The following is a 25595-nucleotide window of genomic DNA, read 5'->3' on the forward strand; positions in this document are numbered from 1 at the left end:
ATGTGCTGCTAGGATTAGCCCTAGTCTATGTTCCATGTTTGGAATTACTCTATCCCCCACTCCAGGGATTCGAGCAAACGGAACATTGTTCGCATCAATTATATATGAGTATTTGAGCGGAAACTTTTTCGGTAATCCCGCACCGCTGCCTTTGCTTGATGCATTGACAGCCAGCATTATTTCGCTGTCTATTTTTGTTTTTGAACGAGTGATTGCAGCTACGGAAGCTGTTTGCACAGCCCCTTTTGCGGCTTCATCAGCCAATGAATTCCCTTCAACGTGAACGCCATCACGTTGGTGGCTTTGTGTGTGTATCACGTGAGTGTTCTTTACTCTGTTTCACAACTGAACTACTTGTTCCCCAAGCAATTTGTGCTTGATAGTGCCACCTTTTACATCTTTGAAACCATTTTTAATCCAATTCTGTAAATATTCATTGTAAGATTGAACACAGTAAAAAGAATCGCACACTATCAGTGTGGGGAATTCGCGATCAGTGTTTTCAAGTGCCATCTTGAATGCTTGTAGTTCAGCTCGCTGAGCTGTACAATCTCCTAGAGATTGGGTTTTTGTGACCATTGGTCTGAATTGGGCATCTCGTATGCGACTTTTAACGATAGCACACGCTGCACTGTAAGCTTGTTCACTCCCCATAGCGGGCTGTGCAGATCCGTCAGTTTAAATTATAAATTCGTACTGGTCAAGAGGGAGAATTTCAGTAGGCAGAGGACATTCGTGTTCATATTGCAGGAATGCTTGTGTTTTTAAATATGGATCAAAAACGTATTCAACATCAGTTGCAGCAAGAGAATTAACCCATTGTATCTATATCGGATGTAAAGCTTTTGCATTTGGAATGCTAGCCTTTGTAACTGCCTCTAGGGCTGGTACAGGAGTCACAACCATAATGCGTTTCCCCTGTTCTAGGGCTCTTTCTTTTGCTACAGCAGTTTGAACTGCTGGCAGAATTTTTTCTGTAGAAGTGAATTTCATTTCTGCTTGTGTATACAAGTGGGATTTGTATGCAATTGGTACTTTTTCACCTTCGTTAAAAGTTAAGTCGGTGAATCCGCATTGACCCGGAATTATTCGGATCACTAAGTTGCATAGGTTTACGCGTGTTTGCAAGTGTTTCGTTGCTAACATGTCTGTTTGGAGTGAACACAACATTTTTTTGTGTTTTTGTGTCCAATGTGTGATTTCAAAATCAGGTTTGATTAATTCGTAGAGAGGTGTAACCCTTTCTGCGTAATTTAAAGTTCTTCCAAAATTCAGGAAACCTAGAATCGAATGTACATTTTTCAGCGTTTTTGGAGGTTGGAGTAGCGCACACTTTTCTAAAAAGTTAGCTGCCAGGCTTTTGCCTTCACTTGATAGTTCATATCCTAGGAAAAGGACATTGAGGTGGGCAATTCTTGACTTTTTAAACTTGAATTTGTAACCCTCTGAGGTGAAGCCCAATATTATGGTGCTCACCCTGTTCAAGTGCCTATCCAGGTCATCGTCTGTCAGATAGATATCATCGACAATGCTTCGTCATCATAAGTTTGTAGTAACTCTGTTACCCTTGCTGAGAATAACCCCGGGCTGTTTTTGAATCCCTGGGGCAGTCGACAAAATTGACGCTGGGTCCCCATTATTGAAAAGCGGTCAAATATCTGCTTTCTGGTGCAATATTTTGACAAAAGAAACCATTTGAAATGTCTAATGTGGTTTTATACTTTTTGCGCACAATGTTATTCATTAATGCTGTACTATGTGCATTTTGCACTGCAAATGTTTTGCAACAGGAATTTAGGTGTCTGTAATCCAAAACTAGATGATTTGCGTTGTCTGGTTTGGAGACCGGAAACTAAGAATTTTTCATTGATGAGGTGCATTTTTCAATCACCCCCTGATATTCAAGTTGATCTAAAATCTCCCTGACCTGTTTTTAAGCTTCTTGCTTAACTGGGTACTGCCTTTGTGCAGTCGGTTGATTCTTCAACTGGATTTTATGGTGAGGTGAGTCCTCATTCCATCCTACATGATTTTAATACAGTGCTGGGGCTTGGGCTACTGCCCATTTCCTGGCTAATGTACATTTTAAATGAATTGGAACATGGTTGGAGAAGGCAGGCATAATGATGGCCTCGCCATGTGGGCACTCCCTGACAAATTCTGGTGGCCAGTCCTGTTCTGCTAGAAGTATATCATAACCCTTTGAAAGATGCTCCCAAAAGAGTCCTTTCACTTTTCTCGGTATGTCTCCCTCCATCCGGAGTGTTATTTCATATAACCTATGTGGAGCACTAACCCTGGTGTCTACAGTCTCAACTTGTATGTCTTCATTCAAGTCCACTGTCTCCAGAAGTCCCTTCAGGTTCTGGCGAGCTATTGTAACTTCTGCTGCACTGTCCAGCATGGTCTGGGCCCATTCTCCGTTCTTGAGTTCTCAGTAGTCTCGGCATGTCTGATCTTCAGACTTGCTACCTTTTTTTCGGAGAATTGAGGTTTTGCTTTATTTTTCAGAACTTTTTGATCGTCTTTGGACTTGACGCGTTCTTCCTTGTTTTCTGACCGTCCTCTTCTTTCGGATGTCTGTGACGATATCTGCAAGGTACGAGAGGAACGTGTATCATTATCTTGATATCTGTCAGGTTTTCTCAAATTATCCCTATTCCTGAGGTTGTACCTCCTTTCAGAGGGCTCCTTCTGTGGAGGAGACCTGCCTCGGGAATGAGTACGCTTCTCTTTGGAATTCTGTTTGCTATTTTCCCACTTCTTTTTAGAAGACGTAGGAGTGTTTTTAGGAAAGACCTTGTCAGGATTTTCAGTCAGTTGTGGTTTAACTGGTTTCCCTCCCAAACTGTGTCTGCCTAATTCTTCATAGGATTTTTCAATTATTCTGGCTAGTTCTTGAGGTTGTTCTGTTACATCAAATTCCATTAGTTTCTGGCGGATTGCCACTGATGCTGCTTCTCCTTTAATATTAGATAATATTTTTGTTGAGACCTGGTTGAAATTTTTAAGTAACTTCATACCTAAATTTAGAGCAGGCTCTGCCCCGTATTCGTTTTGAATCTGTTTCAGGACGTCAGGTATTACCGCCATAGACTGAACACTATGTGTTTTTGTGTAGAGTGCAGCAAAGACTGTGCCCCAAGTGGCGCAGTCTTCCAGATGTGGCATGATCCCCATTGGTAAACAGATTGTTAGAATTCTGTTTTTCTCATAAGGGCTAGAATTAGGAAATACTGTTCGATTTGAGTAATTGTTTGAGCTATCCAGAATGGAATTTGTTCATGTTTTGTGGGCATTTTACCCATGACTGTGTGTAAAGTCTGTGGAGTGATTTTTAGTGTATTCCTCTGATGAGGGGTTGGATTTTGAATGGTTAATGGTGGTTGGACTGTGAAAGTCCGCATGACATATTGAACCAACTGTCTATAAATTTTGATTAGCTCCTTGAGTTGAGCTAGTAGAGCCACATCTGACATTTCTTCAATGTCAGGATGAGGTGTGTAGCCGGCTAAAATCAGCCATGTTTCTCCTGGTCTACCTAGTGGACCGAGCCTGGTAATGTGATTGTAATGTTTTAGGGCGCCTTTAAACCAGAGCTCATGCTCCTGGTATGTGAGTGGAATATCAATATCCTAGAAAGGAATATACTCCTCTGGTGGTTCATCTTATTTTAGAAGTGAAATAAGTGTGTTACTGAATTTGATTCTGGGAATACTATCCATGAATAGAATATCTCTGTCTGGTGAGATTCATGTGCCTCTATCACAAAAACTGCTCTACCACCTCTTGGTGTCAGACCATGTTTTATAAGTTTTAGAGTTATGACTCTCCTTAAATTTGGATGGATGATTATATCATCCTCGTTGGTTTCTTGAAAACCTGTACGATTAAAAGCTGCTGTGACTTGGTCAGCCGCAGCTCCACCAGTATCGGTGTTAGTGCCGTTTTCGGACATGTTGAAATAAAAAAATGCAGAGCAAGTTTCAAGGAAACAAAGATAAGGTGCACAATATTTTGGAACACTGTATCCTTCAACGTTGAACAAAACCAAACAGCTAATACATAGGACTTTCGTCCTACTCAGCTATGGCGGATATTATCCCTACCCACTCCAGACGTCTTATGGAGTTTTATGAGTAGGGGGTCTCTGAGAAAAGCACGACTAAGTTGCTTCAGTATCTAGCGTTAAATTAGTGCCTTACTAAACAGTTGGGCGCCATGTAGTGTAGTTCCTATATCCCTGATAGGCTCTGCGCATTGGAATAACATACACTATAGAATTGACATAGGACTAAGGTCAGTATGTCTCTATCGAGTATATTAAACTTAATTACTTGTGTGTGCCAGCTAACTCAGAGGTCACTAGAAACTTCTCGAATATACAAGAAGGGATTAGTCTCTGACAACCGCATAAACATGACAACTTTTTTTCCCTTTAGAATCGGAACAGTCTCAGAATCGTGGAAACAATAGATAACAGTTTCACTCAGTCAATCGTGCATGCTTCGTTTCTACAGAGTTGCACAGAAATAGAGAGACGGGCATTTCAATAAAAGGGTTTATTGAACAGTCTTATTTCTCATGCAAGAGATATGAATTGCTACAATCGTAAGACAGACTGCGAAGTACAATATGTACGAGGTTAGCAGTAAGACAAAATATTACTGCAATAGCATGGTTTGTAGCTATGACATATATTAATCAAAATACATAAATAAATAACATAAGCTAAAATGTGATACTCATCTGATGCTTCTAAATTGTTCTACCCCAGTGTACCTAACCTAAGTGCAGTACGAGGTTTGTAGTAGGTGCCATTTCTAAAGTATAGCCAGATATATTTTAGTTTAGCCAAGAGTTTCCTAAAGTTTCTCTAAGTTCTAGTCAGCTCCATACCTGAGAATGAGAGAGTTTGGAATCTCTTTTCTGGACTCGATAGTCTAACCCCCCGCAAGGGAAGTCAGAGAGCACTGGAGCTGGATTCTCTGCGAGTAGGATGGCAGCGTCAGGTCAGTGCATCAGGCTGGAACCCGATCTCCTTCGAAACTTGCCGTGGCGAACCGCGTAGTCTAGGTTGGATCGAATCCTCCGGGAACCGCAATTTGCCAGGACAAGTGCTGGTATATTTATACCTTGAAGGTGTCTAGGAATGCCAGTATTGACGTAAAAGTCGGGCAGAGGAACGTCATGAATGAACCCCTAAGGAATAGATGTTCATGCATACAGTTCTTGGAGAAATCAATATTCAAGCTGAGGGAAATTCCTAAAGGCTTATGGGTCTGGTTTTCCAAGAATTAGTTGTGACGTGGATGGACGGATGTAGGTGGCCATGCCTGTATTTGATTTGTATGGACAATGTATAAATAAGGGCCGGAATTCTGTGTCCAAATAAGGGCAATGTGAATTGTACCTATATAAGGGCATAAATCGGGAAACCTATATACGGAATCTAGATCTGCACACAACACTAACAGTCAGTTGCCAAAATGAGTTTAACAGAAGGCCTGATGTCAACTATCATGATTTTTATACATTATGCAAAAATAGGTTTATTTAATTTACATAAAAAGAATATTTTCTAACTCCTCCCCCTACACTCCCGATGCAGGTCAGCCTGTTGCTGTCTCACCTCCTCCCCTGGGTCAAGACATTCCCCAGATCCTATCACTTTCAGATCCAGACAGTTAATCCACAACCAGGCAGAGACACACAGAAATGTTAGAGCACAAAAACCCACCACTTCTAAAAGAGTGGTTTCTAAACACACAATGCAAAAAACAGCTTCACAAAATGATGTGTTATTGAGTTGTGAGTTCAGGCATACTAAACTTCACCTCTCCATCTTAAGCTCGTGGGAAGATAGGCTAGAAACATATTACACAGCTTCCCCCATTCTGTCCTATGGGCAAGATGGCCTTTCAACAGTGAAACACGAAATGGAGAGTATTTCACTGTTAGTACATGGTACACACCTCAGTACATGTCTTACCTTTCACATACACTGCACCCTGCCCAGGGGGTACCTTGGACCTACCATAATGGTGTCTAATGTGCATAAAAAGGGAAGGGTAAAGTCTGGCAAGTGGGTGCACTTGTCAGAACAACAGGGCAGCTTAACAAACTGCGCACAGGCACTGCAGTGGCAGGCCTGAGTTCTCTCTTTAAGGCTACTTGTGTCTGTGGCACAATTAGTGCTGCAGGCCCACTAGTAGCATTTGCATTACCAGCCCTGGCACACATAGTGCACTTTACTAGGGACTTTACTAGTAAGGCAAACATACCGATCATGGACAACCAATTACCATTACACTTCACATAGGAAGCACTTGCCCTTTGACACTGATCAGCAGTGGCAAAGTGCCCAAAGCATCTAAGTTGGCACCACCAGGTCAGAAAAAAGGTCTAGGGGGAAAGCAAAAAGTTTAGGGGAACTTTAGCCAAAAGGACCAAGTCCAACAATAAGAGTAAGAAGTGACAGATCCATCAAAGCTGTTAAGGTCTTTCCTTGCTCTTAGCATTCCAAACCCAAGTTCATCTCCAGCTTTGCACCTATTTCATCCTTGTTGTTGCTCTGAGTTATACCTGTTTATGGTGTTGCTCTGTACAGCCTCATCTTGCTGTGATTATTTGTTTTGTTCTTCAGGAGGGTCACCAGCTCATTCAAGAGAAACCAGAGTTAGCAAGCGTGGTGACCCGGAAGCTGGAGGACATCCGGCAATGCTGGGTAGAACTAGAGACTACCACACAGGCCAAGGCCAGGCAGCTCTTTGATGCCAACAAAGCTGATCAGCTGGTCCAGAGCTATGCCGATCTAGATAAGAGGCTTCTCAACCTGGAGGGTGATCTGCATGGCGTGGAGCCTGGCCCTGACATGGTCAGCGTCAACAACCAGCTGAAGAAATTGCAGGTGAGACTGCTTAATAAATACACCTTTATGTACCAATGAATGCTTTAGAGAGAGTACAATTCAGCAAGATGCAGTGCCTCCAGATTTTGCGTGTATGACCCATTGGTTCAGACAGTAATGAATAAAACATGACTCAATTGGTTTTTTTAGTTGAACATAACCGTGGTGGACATATTGCTCCATAGGTTGTGTTAGGGCCCTAATATGAGGTAGAATCTATAAATGTAACTATTGGTGGATCGCTAGAGGTCAGCTTAATGTGGTCTTTGATTAAGCTGTTTGTTTTTAAAAGTTCCCGTACATGGCTGAAGCTCTGGATTGGTGCAAGTAGAAACATTTTGTTCATGATGGTATAAAAGTACAGTAATGGAAGTTTGATCTAAACAAAATCAATCAATCAGTATTTGTATAGAGTGACTAATCACCCCGGGGGGTATCCATGCGCTGTGCTGCAGCTATCAGCCAAAGACCCAGGTTTTGAGTCCCTTCCTGAAGTGGGCCAGCGAGGGTGCAGTGCAGAGGTGGTGGGGAGGGTGTTCCAGCTTTTGGCGGAGGGGTGGGAGAAAGAGCGTCCTCTGAAGTGGCTGCAGCGGATACGTGATGTCTGGGTAAGGTGTTCAGAGCGAAGGTTTCTGGTTGGTTGGTAGAAGATCAGGCGGTGGTTCAAATAGGCTGGACCTTGGTTGTGTAGGGCTTTGTAGGCGTTCGTCAGGAGCTTGAGATGGCATCTCTTCTGGATGGGAAGCCAGTGTTGGTCTTTTAGGTGCTGGGTGATGTGTATCCTCTTGGGCAGGTTGAGGATCCCTCTGGCTGCTGCGTTCTGGATTGTCTGGAGTCTTTGCATGAGTTTGGTGGGGGTGCCGGCATAGAGTGCTTTGCCTTAGTCAAACCACTTGGTGATGAGGGCTTGCATCACAGTTTTCCTTGTGCTGATGGGGAGCCATTTGAAGATTTTGCTTAGCATGTGGATCAAGGTTGTCGGTGGGGTCTTTAGGCGTGGGGGTAAGTCCATGTTCTGCTGGCCACCAGGAGTTTTTCCAAAGGGTGATGTGTCTGCCGAAGATCAGAACTTCCGTTTTGGCCGTGTTGAGTTTCAGGCAGTTGTCTTTTATCCATGTTGCAACGTTCTTCATACAGTTATGGAAGTTAGTCTTCATTGAGGTGGGGTGCGCTGAGAGTGAGAGGACGTGCTGTGTGTCATCGGAGTAGGAGATGATGTTGATGTTGTGCGATCTGACAATGTCTGCAAGTGATGTCATGTAGATGTTGAAGAGGGTTGGGCTGAGGGATGAACCTTGGGGCACTCCGCAGATAGTGTGCTTGGGTTGCGAAGAGGAGGGAGGCAAATTCTCTGGGTGTCCTGTGAGGAAGGACGCCATCCATCTGAGCGCATCGTCTGTGATTTCAATTTGGCATAGTCGATCGATGAGTTTGTGGTGGGAGACAGTGTTTAAAGCTGCGGAGAGGTCCAAGAGAATAAGGGTGGCTGATTCCCCTTTGTCGAGTAGGGCTAGGATTTCATCTGTTGCGACGATCAGGGCTGTCTCGGTGCTGTGGTTGGCTCTGAAACCTGATTGGGATGGGTCCAGAAGTTTGTTTCTTTCCAGATGATCGGTGAGTTAGAGGTTGAGTTGATGACCTTCTCCAGGGCTTTGTCAGGGAATGTCAGAAGGGAGATGGGATGGTAGTTTTGGAGCTTGCTGAGTTCTGCAGAATGTGTCTTGAGGAGGGTCTAATAGCGGGTGCTTCCATGTGTCGGTAAAGATGTCTGTAGTTATAGAGGCGTTGAGGTTGGTGGTGAGCTGGGTGCTGATCTCATTGCTTCCGAGGTTGAAGAGTCGATGGGGGCATGGGTCGGTGGGTGCTCCTGAATGGGTGGTTGTTGTCAGTGTGCTAAGTTCTTCCCACTCGGTGAACGGGTCATTGGTGGTAGTGGTCGATGGGTCGCTGAAGAGTGCTGAGAGTTGGGGACCAAAGTTTCTGTAGTTAGTTGCTATCTTGTTGTGGAAATGGTCGGCGAGGGTGTTGCTGAGTTCCTGTGAGGAGGGGATTGAGTTTTCTGTGGCTGAAGGGCAGATAAACTCTCTGATGATGGTGAAGAGTTCTTTGGTTCGGTTGGTGCTGGTCTTGATCAGGTCTGTCAGGGCCTCCCTTTTTGCAGCTTAGAGCTCGCGTGGTAGTCATTGAGGGCTGACTTGTAAGCGGCTTGGTCAGTGTGGTTCCTGCTAGGCCCCCAACTTCTTTCGAGTCGTTTAAATCTGTGTTTTGATGTGCTGAGTTCTGGCATGTACCAGCAGGCACTTTTGGTGGGTCGTTGTGTTTTGGCTGGTTTGATGAGGCTAACTTGGTTGGCAGCGTTGGCAATGCAGGCGTTGAAATTATCTACTGTCTGGTCCAGGTTGGTGGACGATGTTGGTTTGCGCGGTGCGGAGGGCATCGGTCCATTGCTGCTGAGTTACTTTGGTCCAGCTGTGGTGCGGAACACTGTGTTGGTTGAGGGTGGTGCAGGGCAGACCGGTGAGGGTGGCGAGCCCGGTCTCCGTGATGAAAGTCACATCGGGGGCTATGGGGGAGACGCTGTCCCCAATTTCGGTGGCGTGTTTCCAGAGTGATCTGATGTTGATCAGGAGGCAATTGAGTTGATCCGGGGGAATTAGGGGGGGTGTCGGCATCTGGGGTTTGCGTGGCTTTATTCGATGTGGTTGGGGTCGGTGTTGGGGTGGCGGTGAATCAGCAGTGGATGCAGGTGAAAGGTCCAGCTGTGGAGCGAGGAGATGAGAGACAGCAGTTGCGTGCGGTATGCAGGGCACAGAGTTCTGTGGCAGAGTACCTGTGGCAGTGAGGAGGACCAGGGTTTCTTGTGCTGGGCGCAATCAGGGTGAAGATGCAGCATCCATTAACTAGCCCTGGGATGTGGGAGGTATTTTCGGGCAGGGAAGAGGGCTTGGGCGGCGGTAAAAGACAGCGCAGGGGAGAACCAGATAAGAACAGACCAGAAAAGAGAAAGCAATCCAGGCAAATAATGTGTAAAAAACAGTGTAAAGTGGGCAAACAGTGCAGCAATATAATGAAAATCAATATGGTTAACAGTATAGAAGCACAGACAAAAACTATACAATTGCAGATTTAAGGGCAAAAACCAAGGGGGATCGGGGCTTGAACTGTGGTACCAGGTAGCTGGAGGGCCGGATCGGTGCCTCTGTACTACAGGGACTGGAGCAGGGAGCGGAAAGCAAGACCAGTTGGTCGAGTGCGCTGTGGCTTCCATTAAGTAGCACTGGGAGGTGGAAGGGCTGTTGGGGAGGTGGAAGGGCAGGGGGCATGGGCACAGTGAAAGACAGCGCCGGGTGAACCAGAGAGACCCGGATCAGAACAGACCAGAAAAGAGTAAACAATCCAGGGAAAAACTGGACAAAATAGAGTGTAACGTGGGCAAACATCACCACAATGAAAAACAATATGATCAACAGGACAGCAGCACAGACAAAAACAATACATTTGTAGCTTTAAGGGCAAAAACCAAGGGGACCGGGGCTCACACTGCGGTACCGAGTAACTGGAGAGCTGGGATGGTGCCTCTGTGCTACATGGACTGCAGCGGGGAACGGCGAGCAAGACCAGGTAGTCGAGAGCTGCTCCTCAAACAAAAACACCTGGTTTACATGAGACACATTACAACAGAATAGAGATTCAATTGCCTTGCACTGTGATATTGAACTTGGATTTACCCAGACTGTGTGAGAAAGCGTTAAGAGATTCCTAACAATGTTTTTTTAATAGACATTTTAATCAGAGTTAAATAATCCAACTCTAGGTACATGTGAGGTTATGCTTGTGTTAAAACAACTCTTTTATTATTACATTGCTATTTGACAGTATCCAAATGTGAAACAGAAAACAAGCGATATGCTGGTGTTAAAACTTCTCTGTTGTATTATTACATTGCTATTTGAGAATGTCTAAATATGAAACTGAAAACAAGCAATTGATTAACTTTGAAAACACCCTTATTTATGTGAATGGCAGATTTCAATGTGATCATTTATTATTTCTCTTCAGAGATTTCAACGCACCATTTTTGCCTTTAAACGTGGGACATCTGGATTGGATTTTGTATCCCTGGATTATAAATGTAATGCACCACCGTGTTTACCAGTGCATGAAATATAATTAGACCATAGTTTGATGAATTCACACTATATAATGAAGTGGATTACACCGAAAAGTATGGCAGCTAGTGACTATTCAAGATGATTTTACTCATTGAACATGCTCCACAAAGTAATTTTAATCTATTGGTAGGATGGCAAAGATTAGTGCATTTTCATAAATTCTGCTAAAAGTGAGATGCAGATAGCACATTCGCTTTCCTCAATTTATTCTAATTGATAAAGGAGAAAACATTTGTTTAGGGATATGTTGAAATGAGTAGTACACAATTTAGTAAAAGGCAAAGCTTTTGGTACAATAGAACAAACAGAAGTTACGACTGCAACTTAAATCACAGGAGATAATGAAAATTATTTAAAAACATGAGCTACAGCATGATAACCCAATCTCATAAGCAGTAAAGTAACTTAGTGAAAATAACCATGCCAAACATTCTAGGGTTCTTACACAAAATTCTGAGTATTAGTGGACATGATGTATGCTTACCATTTCATGGAAAATTGATATTAGTTTTAGGTACAGTAACATGTTTAGATGAAAAGTAATGATGGCTTCAAAAGGAGTCAAGCTTTTTTGGCCACACATCCCATTAGGCACATTACTTGGTATATCCAGTTTCGACAGTCTGTACAAATTAGCGATGGGTCTACAAATTTCCGTCCTGGAACCCTTAGCTCCCATCTTGAATTTGGCATGGAGTATTGTGATTTTTATTTAAAATTACACAGCCTCGAAAATCATCTGGGTTTGATGGTGTTCCAGAAATATGCTTAGGGTGGCTCTTAAGACAGGAGAAATTCTTTCACTGATTTTTTGGGGATAACGCCTTGGTTTGTCAAAAAAGCCCTAGTTGTTAGCAGAGAAGTTTGCATACCTTCATTCCAAAGTGCGTTATCCTCCATTGTTATATTAAATGAGTATTGTAATAATGATAGTCGTGTAAAATGACAATCTAAAATTATAGAACGAAACAGGAAGAGTTGGTCTTCGCTGTTGAGGTAGATTTTAAGAAGGGATCACCGACATCCTCCATTTTTGAGCCCTTGATTATCTGGTGAGGAAAGTCATAGGCCAGTCGTGAGGCTGGCCATGTTATATCAACTTCTTTGATGTCTTTGACTGGGGTCTAATTTGCAAACAAATTTACCTCACCTAACTCAAGACCTTGGGCTCCTATCCCTAAAAGTACAATTAATACATGAATGTGCTCTTAACAACATCTCCTTCTTAGGGGCGCCTTCTAAAAAATTTTTGTTGTTGTAATGACCTAAAGTTATCAATAGTCAAATACTTTCTTTCTCAGTATTTGGAAAATAAGCCTTTGTACTATTAAAATATTTATTGTATCTCCATCTCCAGGTAAAACAAATATCAATCCAATTCAGATGCAACAAAAAACAGCTGATGTATTCCGCAGAATGGACCCGCTTTTTCAAATCAGTGTGTTCTAGTTTATGTTGATATACATTTAGCAGTTCATCAGCCACTTTAGTTAATGACTGAATAATAAATGTTCTGGTGGTTCTTGTTGAAATGGTATGAAAAATCTGTGTAGCTTCTTGCCTGCATCATCTCCATTATAGCATGAAAGTTCTGCAATTGGCTACTCCTCATTGTGACAACACTGAACAGGCACCTTTTGATTCTAAATAATTTGGACAGTATATATATCAAACTACATTTATCATGCCACTTCCACAAAAGCCACCAGAATAATTATAATTCCGTACCTGACTGAAGTGGCTGAGGTACTACTGAAAGTATATGGACATAATCTAGATCACACTGCCTTGAAAAAGCGTGCCCATCTGAGGAAACACATGTCAACATTTTCTGTAGCATCTGAAGCGGAATTATTTTTGTTGTACATGGACATATTATATTATAAATGTATTGAGGCTACAAAAGGCTTATGCGCCAAAGCAAAAAATAAACATTGTGAAATAGAGTTTATGACTCTTGGAACTTTGATACCATTACAATAAAATGTGTTAAAAATGCTAAACAGTTTATGTTAATGCTGGTATGTGGTGCCTTAGTGGTGCGTGGCTCACCTGTGTCAGTAGGCCATTTACATTACTACACTTTTTACAACCCTTATGCATGAATTGTTTTGGGTGGTCTCTCTAAACCTTATAGCGTAGTATGTTCATGCCTGGAGCAGCCATCTTAATAGAGATGATTGTGATCGATAAATATTGTTTTCAGGCTAAACATTGAAAGTTAACCTTTTCTAATCACTCCCATTTATACTAGACCTAGTCATGATTGATGTATTTCCTGTAGATCTCTAATGTTAACTGAGAAAGGGCCGGTATGATGCATAACTCTAAAAGAAAAACACATAGTGATATGACTAATTCAAAGTTATGGGATTTGTGATGGGTAAAAATAAGCAAACAGGATGGTTATTTTGGCAAAAATTAGTTCCAGTTATATAATATTTCTATTTAGGCCTCTTATTCCACACTCCTTTTCATTGGGAACATTTGGAAAAGGTTTCGGGCAGTGGCATTAGCAAATACGAATGAACAGCAAGAAATGCATTTTAGGCCCTCATTACTGACACCCCAAAAAAATTACCACGTGAATGGAGAATACCACCATAACGAAGACTCCTTTCCCCAGTAATTCCCTATGTTCCCCCAGAGTTTCATCTGAACATTTCGACTTCCTAGAGCATGTGTGTTGTCCGAGTAAGACCCTGACTCGGGTGGTTATATCATTTTTGTATACCCATCAGAAGAACATACCTGGTTGCAAATCTGAAGCACTTTCCATCAGATATGGAATTAGAACAGTATATAGTTCTTTCCAGTAATACCTGTCCTTCCTCTAAATATTCAGTAACAGGACCATTTACTGTTCTGACTCCAAGAGATAGCCATTGTGTCTCTCAGGTTGCCCAAACTGTGCATTTGCAGTTAGAATACATAGATTTTTGTGACACGGAATACAATTTGACCATATATTTGTATGGACCTAGAGATAAACACATCTTTTACTCCATAACCACTGAACACATGCTGAATTGGCATGTACAAGGGTTAATCTTTCTTTATTTGTAGGAAAAAGACATTGTCTTCAAGAGGTGTTTTACCGGCCAGCTAAGCTGAATGAGAAAAGGGAATAAAGGTGGGATGCTGATCTCTATATGAGAAAAAAGCAAAACCAAAGGGGATGATGGACAGAGTGTTGAACATTGCAAGCACTCACCCCTTGGACCGGAAACAAACATCCTGAGAAATGTTTCTGGCTAATCAGCCGTCATCAGCCAGGCTAGCTTGAATCCAGTGGCAAAGTGAGCAAGGGACCCATGTCTGGGCATACCCTGCCAACTTAGGGCGAACAAAGCAAAACCAAAGGGAATGATGGACGGAGTGTTGAACATTGCAGGCACTCACCCCCAGTCAACTGATCTGGGTTAAATCCATCATCATTCTTTAGCTCACTCCGCCACCCCAGTTCAGACATGGCCATATGCAAATCAGTCTGACCCTGTGCCTCATGGGAACAGTCCAGCCCGAACTGCCAAGCCATGTCACCCATGTCTGGGCATACCCTTCCAACTTAGGGTGAACAAAGCAAAACCAAAGGGGATGATGGACGGAGTGTTGAACAATGCAAGCACTCACTCTCAGTCAACTGGCCATGTCTGAACTGGGGTGGTGGAGTGAGCTAAAGAATGATGATGGATTAAACCCAGATCAGTTGACTGGGGGTGAGTGCTTTCAATGTTCAACACTCCGTCCATCATCCCCTTTGGTGACTTGCACCGCCCTGTCAAGATTTTTAGTAAAAATTCTATTTGAGCCACATGTTTGTTGTGCACTACCACATTCCTGTAAGCCATTCACATGCCTAATATCTAACATCGTGTCCCACTGTTTTCTATATCTCCGCTACCACTGACTGCTTCCTCAGGAAACCAACTTATATAAAATTGAAACTTTTATGAACCACGTGTGGTGATTTATTTTTCACATTCATTTTTATCTCTAATGTCCTATAACATAACTGGGGTATTGTGCCAAGTGTCTCAGTTGATAGTATTGGAATTTTTCCCTTTTTCCCAACGAAAGATGTGTTTACAGATTTTGAACGTTCTGATGATCTTTTTTGCTATATAACCCTGCAAATAGCTTACATTCCTCTTCTTTCCAAACCTTAAAATTCTGCCCTTCGAGAGCTGGCCAGAGTCAGGGTTATGATGAATCTGTGTCCGTGGAGATGGCAATATGATCAAACATTGTGAGGAAACAGGCTTTTTGCAGCCCCCCCCCCCTCCATACTTTTTACCCCCATTTGGACTACTAGCTGCTGGGTTTTCGACTTTGAGTGTGCACTGAGGCCTGCTAACCAGACCTCAGGGCCATTGTTCTAACCCATTACAAATGTATGTTGAATTGGCTTTCCCTGATTGGCATAAGGTGATTTACATAGAAGTTCCTAGTGTATTGGCCCAAGAGTACCCAGGGCATATAAGACAGAGTGTGTCCCCAGGTCTGCCGCTCTGGTTATGCCACCTTGTGTATGACAATGTGCAAAATGTCTACCAGCCTGCCCCTGCAGCCTGGAAAAACAGATTTAAAACTACTTTTTCGACTTTCCCATTTAAACCAATGGTAAAGCCCCCAAAATGTATTCTATCTCTTCAGGTGCTGCCTCTGTGGCTTCCATTCGTTCCCCGTGTTTGATTTGCTTTTCATTTCCTGTGGAGCTTGTAGTGACCCCTTTGAGTGCCTTTATCTCATTGTTTATCAATGTGATATGGCAGTATTCATCTTTAATTTGGAATTGTATCCCATCTAGAATTATCCAGCCAAACTGTGTGTTATGGTTTGTGAGTTCTTCTACTATTGGTGTTAGTGGTTTGTTTTTGGCCAGGATGGACTGTGCAGTATTCCACAGGAGGAAGACCTTTTCTCCCTGAAAGTCCAGGGTTGCATCTTGTTTACAATATATATTTTTCTACTTAGCATTTTTTATTCTATTTACAATAGACAGAAGATTGTCAAACAGCTAACCTGCTACAAAAATATTCACCCTTTTCCCTCCTAGCCCCCGCTCCCCATGCTCTTCACAAGGAACACTAGGGAGTGTCTTTGGAGAAAGACTCTTTTGGCGGCTCAGTGTCTTCGAGGTAGTCTGTCAGTTCACACTTCGACTCATTCTCCTCCGGTCCCCGGCCTCAGTAGACCATGTGCTTGACATCATTATACCTAACCCTCTATGTACCATCCATCCCTTACTTTATCAAATGTCTTGGGGCATCCTTTTACCCTTGTGTTTAGTTTTTCCCTGGCATAGCAGATATTCATCTCCCACTCGCTCATTTTAAGACTTGTTCTGTTCCCTCAGCACAGTGCCACTACTCTTTTTGATAGTAGGAGGCCCACGTTAATCAGGAGTTTCTGATGGGATGTTGCGTCTTATTCTCTCCATATTTCCAGTAATACCATGGAAGCATGCATCTCTATTTGTATTCCTGTGGCATCCTCTGAATGACCCCCTCCCAGAATGGTTGAATTTTCGGCATGCCCAAAGCGTATGGAGGAATGTGCATCTTTGTCCAGTGCAAAGGCACATTTTGTCACAGGCAACGCCTTTTTTGTGAAAAAGGACTCTGGTGTAGTATATTCAGTGTAGTATTTTCAGCTGGATCAGGTGATATCTCACTTTTATTGCTACCTCTCTTGGAAACTGCAATGTGTCTCTCCGGTCATCCTCATCAAATTCCCCTACATTTGTTAGCCAATGAGTCCTTAGTTGTTCCACTGTGCCTTGAGCATTTCTCATCAATGAACTATATGTGAGGGAGATTGCCTACGTGGTTGTAGGGCCCTCCAGATATCTACTTTCGAGAGGGCAGTTTTCCATGGTCTCTGTGCCTGGAGGGATCATTGCTTGTAGCAAATGGCACAGTTGGAGAGATTTAAATATTTGTGTGGGCGCCATTTCATATTCTGAGGTTGTCAAATGACGTGATGCCATTTGCATCCCAGATGTCCTCCAATGAGGAAAGTCCTATGTCGTCACAGTGCTTAAACTCCGGCAGCCACACCATTGGGAAAAGATTTGTACCCAGCGCCATGGGGGGGGGGGTCTTTGGTGCCAGTCTCTTTGCCCATTCCTTTTCGCTATTTAAGTTACACCAGGTAGCTAATACTGTTGTGGCTGTTTGTGGGATGCCAATCGCAACCTTGCCACCATATAATACATGTAAGTGGCCTTTCTTTCCGAGTGCCGTCCATTCTAGCATATATGGGTGTTGTCAAGTGATGCATATTCCCAGTCATTCAATACACTGACCTGTGCAGCTTTTGTTTCCAATATATGATGTTATTTTTTTATAAGTAGGAAGCTAATTTCACCACTGTGATCCATTGCAAGCGTATAATATTCCTGTTTTCATGGTCCTGCCACTTGGACCCTTTCCAAATGTACATCTTCTCTGAGATCCAGTATTTGGGCGAGCAATGTTTGAATGCACTTTCTTACACCAGTCTCCTCTGCATCTTCCTTTATGATGCAGATCTGCATGTTACCTCTCCTGGCTTGATTTTCCAAATCCTCACATTTCAGTTGTATTGCCGTGATATAGTTGTCAACTGCCACCAGTTTACTCCTGATATTATGCTCTCTAGCGGTTATAGTCTGCATTTTCTGTTCCACCTCCATGATCCGTTGACCCGTTTGTTTCAATTCATGTCTCAGTGCAAATATGCTGTCTGTGAGGCATTTTCCAATGTCTATGAGTTCCATTTTTAGTTCCTATTTCCATTCTTTTATCAGGTCTTGTAGAAGAGAGTGAAAATCCTCTTTGGTCAAGTCTGGCTCTTTTTTTTTTGGGTGCCATTCCTCTGAATTTTACACCTCTTAGTATGTTGGCAGGCGTCCTTAATCGACTTAGTCTGAGCTGTGTTCTCTTACATGAAGTTTAACATTGAGCTTTCAATAATTTTTCATGGAGGTGGATGATGATTGCCTTTTCTATAATCTTACCTACCCAGAATGATGAATTGGTATCTTTCGAGGTCATTAAGGATTGCGCTTGCTATTTCCTGTAAAAGGAAGACCTGTCCGTTCTTGTGGGACTTGAGGAAGATATCTTAGTTGGGGGTTGTATTAACCATATTGAGAAGCGTTTTGAGAGCTTTACTGGAGATGGTCTTCACTGCTGTGGCTGAGATAGTGTCATCCTTATAGGATGCCACTGAGTTCAGAAGTCTTGCAAGGTTATCTGTTGAAAGGGTCAAATTGGGTCCATTTGTGTGTTTTGTAAAAAGGTACTGTTGGGCAAGTTGCTGGAACTTCTTTGTGATGCACCTTTATTTTTAACGTTAAAGGGGTGGATTAGGAGTGAAATTAACATAGTGTTTTATTGCCACGGAGGAGTTCTCTGCTGCTGCTGTTGATGGTGGCGAAGTAGGCAACTTGTTATTCACAATGATCAAGCAACATATGAGTCATGATGGGGAAATGCAGCTTGTTTTTCATGACTCACAAGTGACTCAAATAATTCACATGTCTCTTGAGCGACTTTCAGACTGAGGGGCATTTTGTATGCTTTCTTGTTGTGTCTAGGAGCACAAATGGCGGTGGCATAAGATGTTGGAGAAGCATATTTTTTCCATATTAGGCTGCTGAGGGGAAATAAGTGCTGTCTGCCAAATCGATTGTACGAAGAACTCAAGGTACCAAGTGCATATCCTTAAAATGATTTGCTAGGCATATCAGAGGTATATTACTCTTGGACATTGCAGTCCTCCAAATGCCATCCTACCTGATCCCACCATTGGCTAATGTTGAGGTTCACAGTTTGTGCCCTTGCATTACGTGCCACCTGTGTCAGAAAACCATTGTCTCGAGAGAATACAAAAAAGTACAATGAAAGCAAATTGTTGGCACCTCTCTGGCTCTCTAGCCAATACGAATGCTTAATATTTTAGTGTCATGGAATCTGGAAAAGTGTGAGCCATGGTTTACTCCTTATGAGATAAATGTCCAACTCTTGAAAAGTAGGTCTATCATTTTCTCTGTCAATTATTTTTCAAGCAGAACACAAGAATTTTTAGAGCACAACCTCCTATTTTCATGGTACACCACAAGTTGTCCAAGGGGTTGTGCTCCTTACTTCATTTTCGTTTGTTATTATTTCCTGAAAGTACTTACTTTGTGTATACTGTCGATGTCACTTTATATTATTGTAGTAAGGCAATAGGTGTTTTACATTTTCATTTTGAGGCTTGATTATTGCAAGAATCTAAGCAGTTTTACGTTAACATCTCTTCTCACATCTCAGATTGTTAGCACATCTACACATAGATGCTTGAATGCTTATGGTAGGCATTGGTGTTCAACATTTTATCATGCTTGACATAAACTGTTAAAAGTATAAGCACAGGAAACGGAGGAAGTTCGAAATATGCTTTAATGGCCATCCAACTGTCCTCAACAACTGACGTTTGTCAACATTCTAAGCCAAGCTTCAGCGGATCATTCCACGGTAAGGGGAAGGGGAGGGGGGGTGGAACGTAACAAGGGGAAACAGTGAGATTACAACTAAACACATCGACCTTGCTCAAGTCTCTTGGAATTTTCTTTCTGATTTTAAAGAATTATTCATTTTTTTTTCCTGAGTGTCTCTGACCTTTTAAAATCCGAGTCCCAAACAAGTACGTCTGTGATATACAACGATAACGTTGGTGAAGACTGAGATGGAGGGGCTAGGGATTTGTTTTAGCGTGTACCTGGCCAGGCTAGATCCACCTGCCAACCTCTATGTGCTGTATGCATTAATGTAACATGACTTGTCTTTAATTTTGAAAAATATTTACTTAATGACATACCTCAGTGCCACTTATTTCATCAAGATGTGTTAGCCCCTTGTGGCTTGAAACTCTGGCCTTCAAGTTACAGAGAGATCACTGCAGCATATTCACAATTTATCAAGATACAGCATTGGGCATATTTCCCACAAAATGTTTGAGCTACTTGTCTCTGCAAACCCTTGTTACCTTTGACTCTAACCCTGAAATCCTCAACTCTGTTCATATAGGCAATGGAATTCCAGATGGAGGAGTGGTACAAGGAGGTGGGGGAGTTGCAGGCCCAAATGTCATCCCTTCCATTGGATACCTCCAGCAAGGAGCTGGTGAATGATAAGCAGAATGTCGTGGGAACCCGCATTGTGCGCCTGATCGAGCCACTGAAGGAGAGGAGGCGAATCCTGCTGGCGTCTAAGGAGGTCCATCAAATCAGCCATGATCTGGAAGATGAGATTGTGAGTAAGACCATCAGTTTTCTTTTACTGTTCTTTGACCTTCTACTGATGAAAGGGCTCTGAGTGGAAAGTATTCCCTAACTAAATAGTGGGAGATGGAGAGAGATCAGAGCAATAGCTACCAGCAAAGTGAATTTTGCTCAGTATACAATGTAGAGACAATTATGAGTTACTGCCTCAAAATGAGAAAAATGGTCTTTATCTCAGTCAGGCCCAAGAGTGTTGTATTTGAAAGCCTAACCACATGGTCACATTATGATGCCTCCTCTCCTAGCTTTCTAATATTTAATTAAATGTAATGACTACAATGACTTTATAATTCATGCTATTGGTAGCCGTCATGCAACAGCATTGGTAGCATTTTCAATAAGACAAAACCTTATATATAGAAAATATAGAAAAGATCCCAGGGCAAACTATAACTGAGCCTAGATTAAAGCAGCCTTCACAAATTGACGTATAAAAAACTCCCATGTCAAAGCCTATGGGTATTACAGGCAGACAGACAAGTCCACAAGCTTAGGATACGAAGGACTTGGAGGGTTGGGCCAATGATGTTTCAGAGATTCTGTGCCGGCTTTCGGCCTGATATGCACAAGCAAGCATGAGATCAGGCTTTTAACCTTCAGTCCCCTGTGATCAGAATGCTTCTTAGGCCATGAGCTCGGGTGTTAGAATTCAAGGCCTTTATTTAAAAAATTTGCTGTGGATGCCCCCATATGCCAAAAATATCCTCCTTTGGGCCAGGGCCAGCATTTTGCCATGAGCGCCCCCTATAAGCCATGAGTGTCCGCTTATACCAAGAATTATATTAATATGCTAGTCCTGGAATTTTGCTATTCATGCTGTCCATGTATCATTGGTGACCCTTATGTCAAAATGTATCTCTAGTGTGATAGGGCCAGCATTTTTTTCATGTTTGGTCCCCTCCTATATACCACAGCTTTCATCCTTTAGGCCAGGAATGGCCTCCAGCATGTTAGTACGAGCATCCATGGGTGTCCCATACCAAGATTTACCTCCAGCATACCTGTGCCACCCTTTTGCCATGGATATCCCATATATCAAGTACTATCTCTAGAATTCCAGGTCCCTGCTTGTTAATAATTTCCTCCAGTATGCCAACACCAGTATTTTGCAAGGGTCAAACAAAAGTAGACTCTTAAGCATATCACATTCTTAATAATGTAAATTTACATTCACTAACTCACACACATTCTCAATTTTTCACATACTCCCTCTTTATCAACCATTGTTACCACTTACACTGATTCATTCTCACTCTCTTGCACTGAGTCTTACACTCACTCACAGATTGTCACTCATTCATATATTGATAAACTCACAGCTACTCCCTCACGCTGACTTGCACTCAATTTGATTTGAAATCTTTATTCGGTTTTGAGATAAAACCATAAAAGTGCAAATAAAAGTTCATGAGCTTCAATAAAAAAGGCTCCTTTCCCATTCCAGTGTTACATCTGACATAAAGAATACAAAATATGCCAGTGTGTTAGAATATTTTAAAACTCTTGGCCAGAAGATGACAAAATATAAAATGTAAAGAGCAGAATATAAGCTAAGATGGCAAATTGCAAACAGTAAAAACAAACTAAAAACAGAATATCATACAAGTCGTACAGGGCTGTCTCTAGTGGAAGTTTTGACTCATCAATAAGCTAGCGCAGAGGGTTAATATTCTTGCTGCAAAGAATGTGTACCATGCAGATCACAAAGTACATATAATGTAAATAGGTCCGTGGGCTACTGCTTTTGTCAGAGAGATACTTTTTTTACTTGCAGTTTCTAAGTAAAAGTCCTAACTTACAACAGTGAGCTATTAACTGTCATCAAAGAGCTGCATGCAGACTGCAAGGTAAAGAGTCTTTCATTATCCTAAAGTTGCAAAATGGGTTCATTTGGGTAGAAATCACTTCTATTATTAACGAGAACTTCCAATCATGGAGTGACGTTTTAAATTCTGAGTTTGCGCTTCTCCAGACTAGGAACTCTTAAACTATACTGCCTACCAGTATGGATGACATGTGACTTTTACACTTTGTAGTCGTCTGTCTTATGTAACATTTCCTGTACACTGATTTACACAGCTATGATTGATAGTCTCTGTGTAATGTGTGCGATGTAAAGTGCTCTGACGCCTTACGCTGGTATGAGTGGCGCTACAAAACAAATTTGATGTATCTGAGAGAGAATGGTTATGGAGACTTGAGGGGCACTGTTAAAGGGTGGTAGTGAGGGAATCTGTGGCGGAGGAAGCCATTGGGGGAGCCGACAAACATTGTCACACTGGGCGCCACCTGCGCTAAAGCCAACCCTGGAGTTGTAACATGTTCCTATACTCTACAGCCGTACAAAATAGCCATATGAGCTAGCATTGTCAAAATGTGAAGCCAGACAACTACTTGTAAAGTGCAAATGCAATTTAGTGAGTTTAGATCATCGGACCTATAGAGTTGCAAGGTGCCTGTGCAACTTAGTGTATTGATGTAGGGCTGATTAAAACTTTGTCAGCAGGTGATGTGTTGCCCTGTTGAGGTGACCCCTGGTTTGCCACTGTGCTCTATAAAAACAAAAACCTTTATCCAGTATTAGGATATCTTTCATAAGTTCACATGCTTGAATCATTTTCCGTCGTCGAAACAGTAGTCCCCGGTATTTATAATGGTAATGTCACATTAGACATAGAAGGTACCAGGCCTATGGCCTTATATTAAGTAACATATCTGAGTCCTTATTTAAACAAGCATTGAAAATGCAATAGGTCTCGCCTTTGATTAAGTTAAAGCCATTTGCTTTGCTAATGGTATTGTATAGCAAATCAAATGGCTTTAACTTAATAAAAGGCGAGACCTATTGCTTTTTCAATGGTTGTTAAAAAGTGGTATCGGAAGCTTCAGAAAGGTCCATTTAGCAGTCAGTAGGTTGTTAAAACTTTTATGTTCTTAATTTATTAAAGTGGCGGGTTGATGTGAGCTGGATATATTGTAAACGAGCTGTATTTATTAACGAGTATATGAGAAAAAAGACCCTTTATACTCTTATTATGGTTGTGGATCTAAGTGAGTTGGATAAAATGTCCTATCTTTTACATTTTTCAATCAATTTTAAAAAGCTGTAGTAAAGATTGATGATACTAACTTCATTACATATTAAAAAGAAAAAATAAAGCATTACATTAATATAATGAAAAGCAAATGACAATGGATATCCAAAATAAACCTACAGCAATAAAAACAAAAATCAAGGTGCAGTAATACATATGCCATTTTTCTAGTTTCAGCAAAATAGGTTTATAAACCAACAAAGTATAATTAACTATATAACTAAAATAAAAAAGCATTTACAATGCAATAGGTCTTGCAGTGACATTGTTTAAAGCTATTAGCATTGTAAATGACATTGTTTTTTATATTGTTTTTCTTTTCTAATAGATATACAGTATATATTATTAACTATGCACCATTAGACTGGAGATGAATTAGTGATGAGAAAAAAAGATAAAGCAACAGGACATCTCATCTATATCACACTGATAAAACAAACTGGAATACATGCATTTGTGATTGTTTCACTTATTTGAGAGGGGTCTGTGTTTTATTGACAAACTAAGTTAAAGTGACCCTGCGTATAAATTGCTAAATTATTAGGTGTGTTTGCTTAGAATCTTTTAATTAAAGCAGCTGGTGTTTCCACAGCTTAAATTAGTATAGTCGTAGCTTGTGAGAAGAAATATCTGGAAAACAGATATTAGCTTTTGTGAATTATGTGGTATTTTATGTGAATTTTTCCTGCAACGCAAAGAAAGTTAAGTCAAAACATAACATGTCCCTTTAAACGCAATGGACAGCTTACATATTTGAGAGGGTCATAGTAGGACACAGGTTATTAATTGTCTATGTATGCGTTGCCCACATGTACAGAGTGAATTTGCGCATTCAGGAAATTTTTGACTTTCAACAATGGTAATGGAAGGGCAAAATTAATACTTGACAGATGATAGTAGTGTCTTTATATAATCATGTCCAGCCCCCAGCTCCACCCCCTTGCCCCACCCTCTAAGTTAATTTCAGTGGTACCTGCACTGATTTTTCCTATTTAAACACTGCACGCAGGGCTTTAAGTGGGACTAGTCTTGCGGTGCTGACTAAAAAGCAGGCGCTGAGACAGGTCGGTATTGGGCTCTCCATATTTGCCATCACCGTCAGGACGTAAAAAATTAATGTTAACCCTGCAGCACTGCCACCCTTCACTGCCTGTGATGTAACTTCAAAGAGACTCGTTGTAGTTCTGTCACTGTCTCACTCTGAAGCATTTTCAGTGCGCTATGCTACGAAGTCATGGCTGTTACTTATTTATATTATGCAACTAACAACCATTGACAATACCAATAGTACTGGAGTGTTGTAAGTGTAATGTTACTTGCTGTACTATATATCTAGGTGTAATGACAGAAGTAGCAAAATACCAATCGGACAGCACGCTATGCGAAGTATAGATTTTCAGTGCTTTTATGCCACGCCCTTAATTACATATCTCACGTCCCTATGAGAGGTCCCACAGTTTTTTCATCCCACTTAAAGCCCTGACTGCACGTAACCGCTAATTGCATCTGCATTATTAAAGCTCGACAAATGCTTATTTTCCAGATGTATTCTGTAGCGTTCTACCTAAAAATACAGTCAGTTTACAAAAGACATTGCCATTGAAGATGTTATTTTCCAAGTAAGGATAATATGTTAGAGCTATCAAAGATGCCACATGACCTTGTGCCATTCGAAAGGAGAATACAGAATCCCTTTTGCGTACTGGTAGTTTTACTTTTCAGGCTTTATAAAACCATTCCCTACTACTGTTATTTGCATTTCTGTACATTTACAGCCTTCCAACGCGCTTGGCAGGCAACAAAAAAAAATAATTACACAGTTTTCAAATAATAACGTGGCGCATTATAAATTAACATAGCGCTATAAAGTTGCCCCCGGGCTGAACATTGGCACTACGGAAAACTATACTACAATGTTGCAGAGTCTGGCCTGTCTCATGTCCGAAACGTCTCCAATAACTTAAAACAGAAAAAGTGTCCTGGCGCCGGGTGTGTGGAGGGGGGCGGGGGGGATAGTGGGACACTTACCATATGGAGCACTTTGAACATCGCATGCACAGTCCGGAGGGAGCCCCGGTCTATGGTACCGGAGTTCTGGGACACAG

At 41.8% G+C, this 25595-nt stretch overlaps 1 protein-coding gene across 2 annotated transcripts in view; it reads left to right on the forward strand.

Annotated features, from left to right (window-relative positions):
* The window catches only part of SPTBN4 (spectrin beta, non-erythrocytic 4), a 1597753-nt gene that overhangs the window by 942373 nt on the left and 629785 nt on the right, over window positions 1–25595 (forward strand). For both annotated transcript variants that reach the window (XM_085625377.1, XM_085625378.1), the window contains 2 exons: window positions 6647–6910; window positions 20142–20366. In XM_085625377.1, the coding sequence (XP_085481503.1) occupies window positions 6647–6910; window positions 20142–20366 (489 nt within the window). The remainder of the gene's footprint in view (window positions 1–6646; window positions 6911–20141; window positions 20367–25595) is intronic.

Source organism: Triturus cristatus, chromosome 9, assembly GCF_964204655.1.
Source record: "Triturus cristatus chromosome 9, aTriCri1.1, whole genome shotgun sequence".
Classification (NCBI taxonomy): Eukaryota; Metazoa; Chordata; class Amphibia; order Caudata; family Salamandridae; genus Triturus; species Triturus cristatus.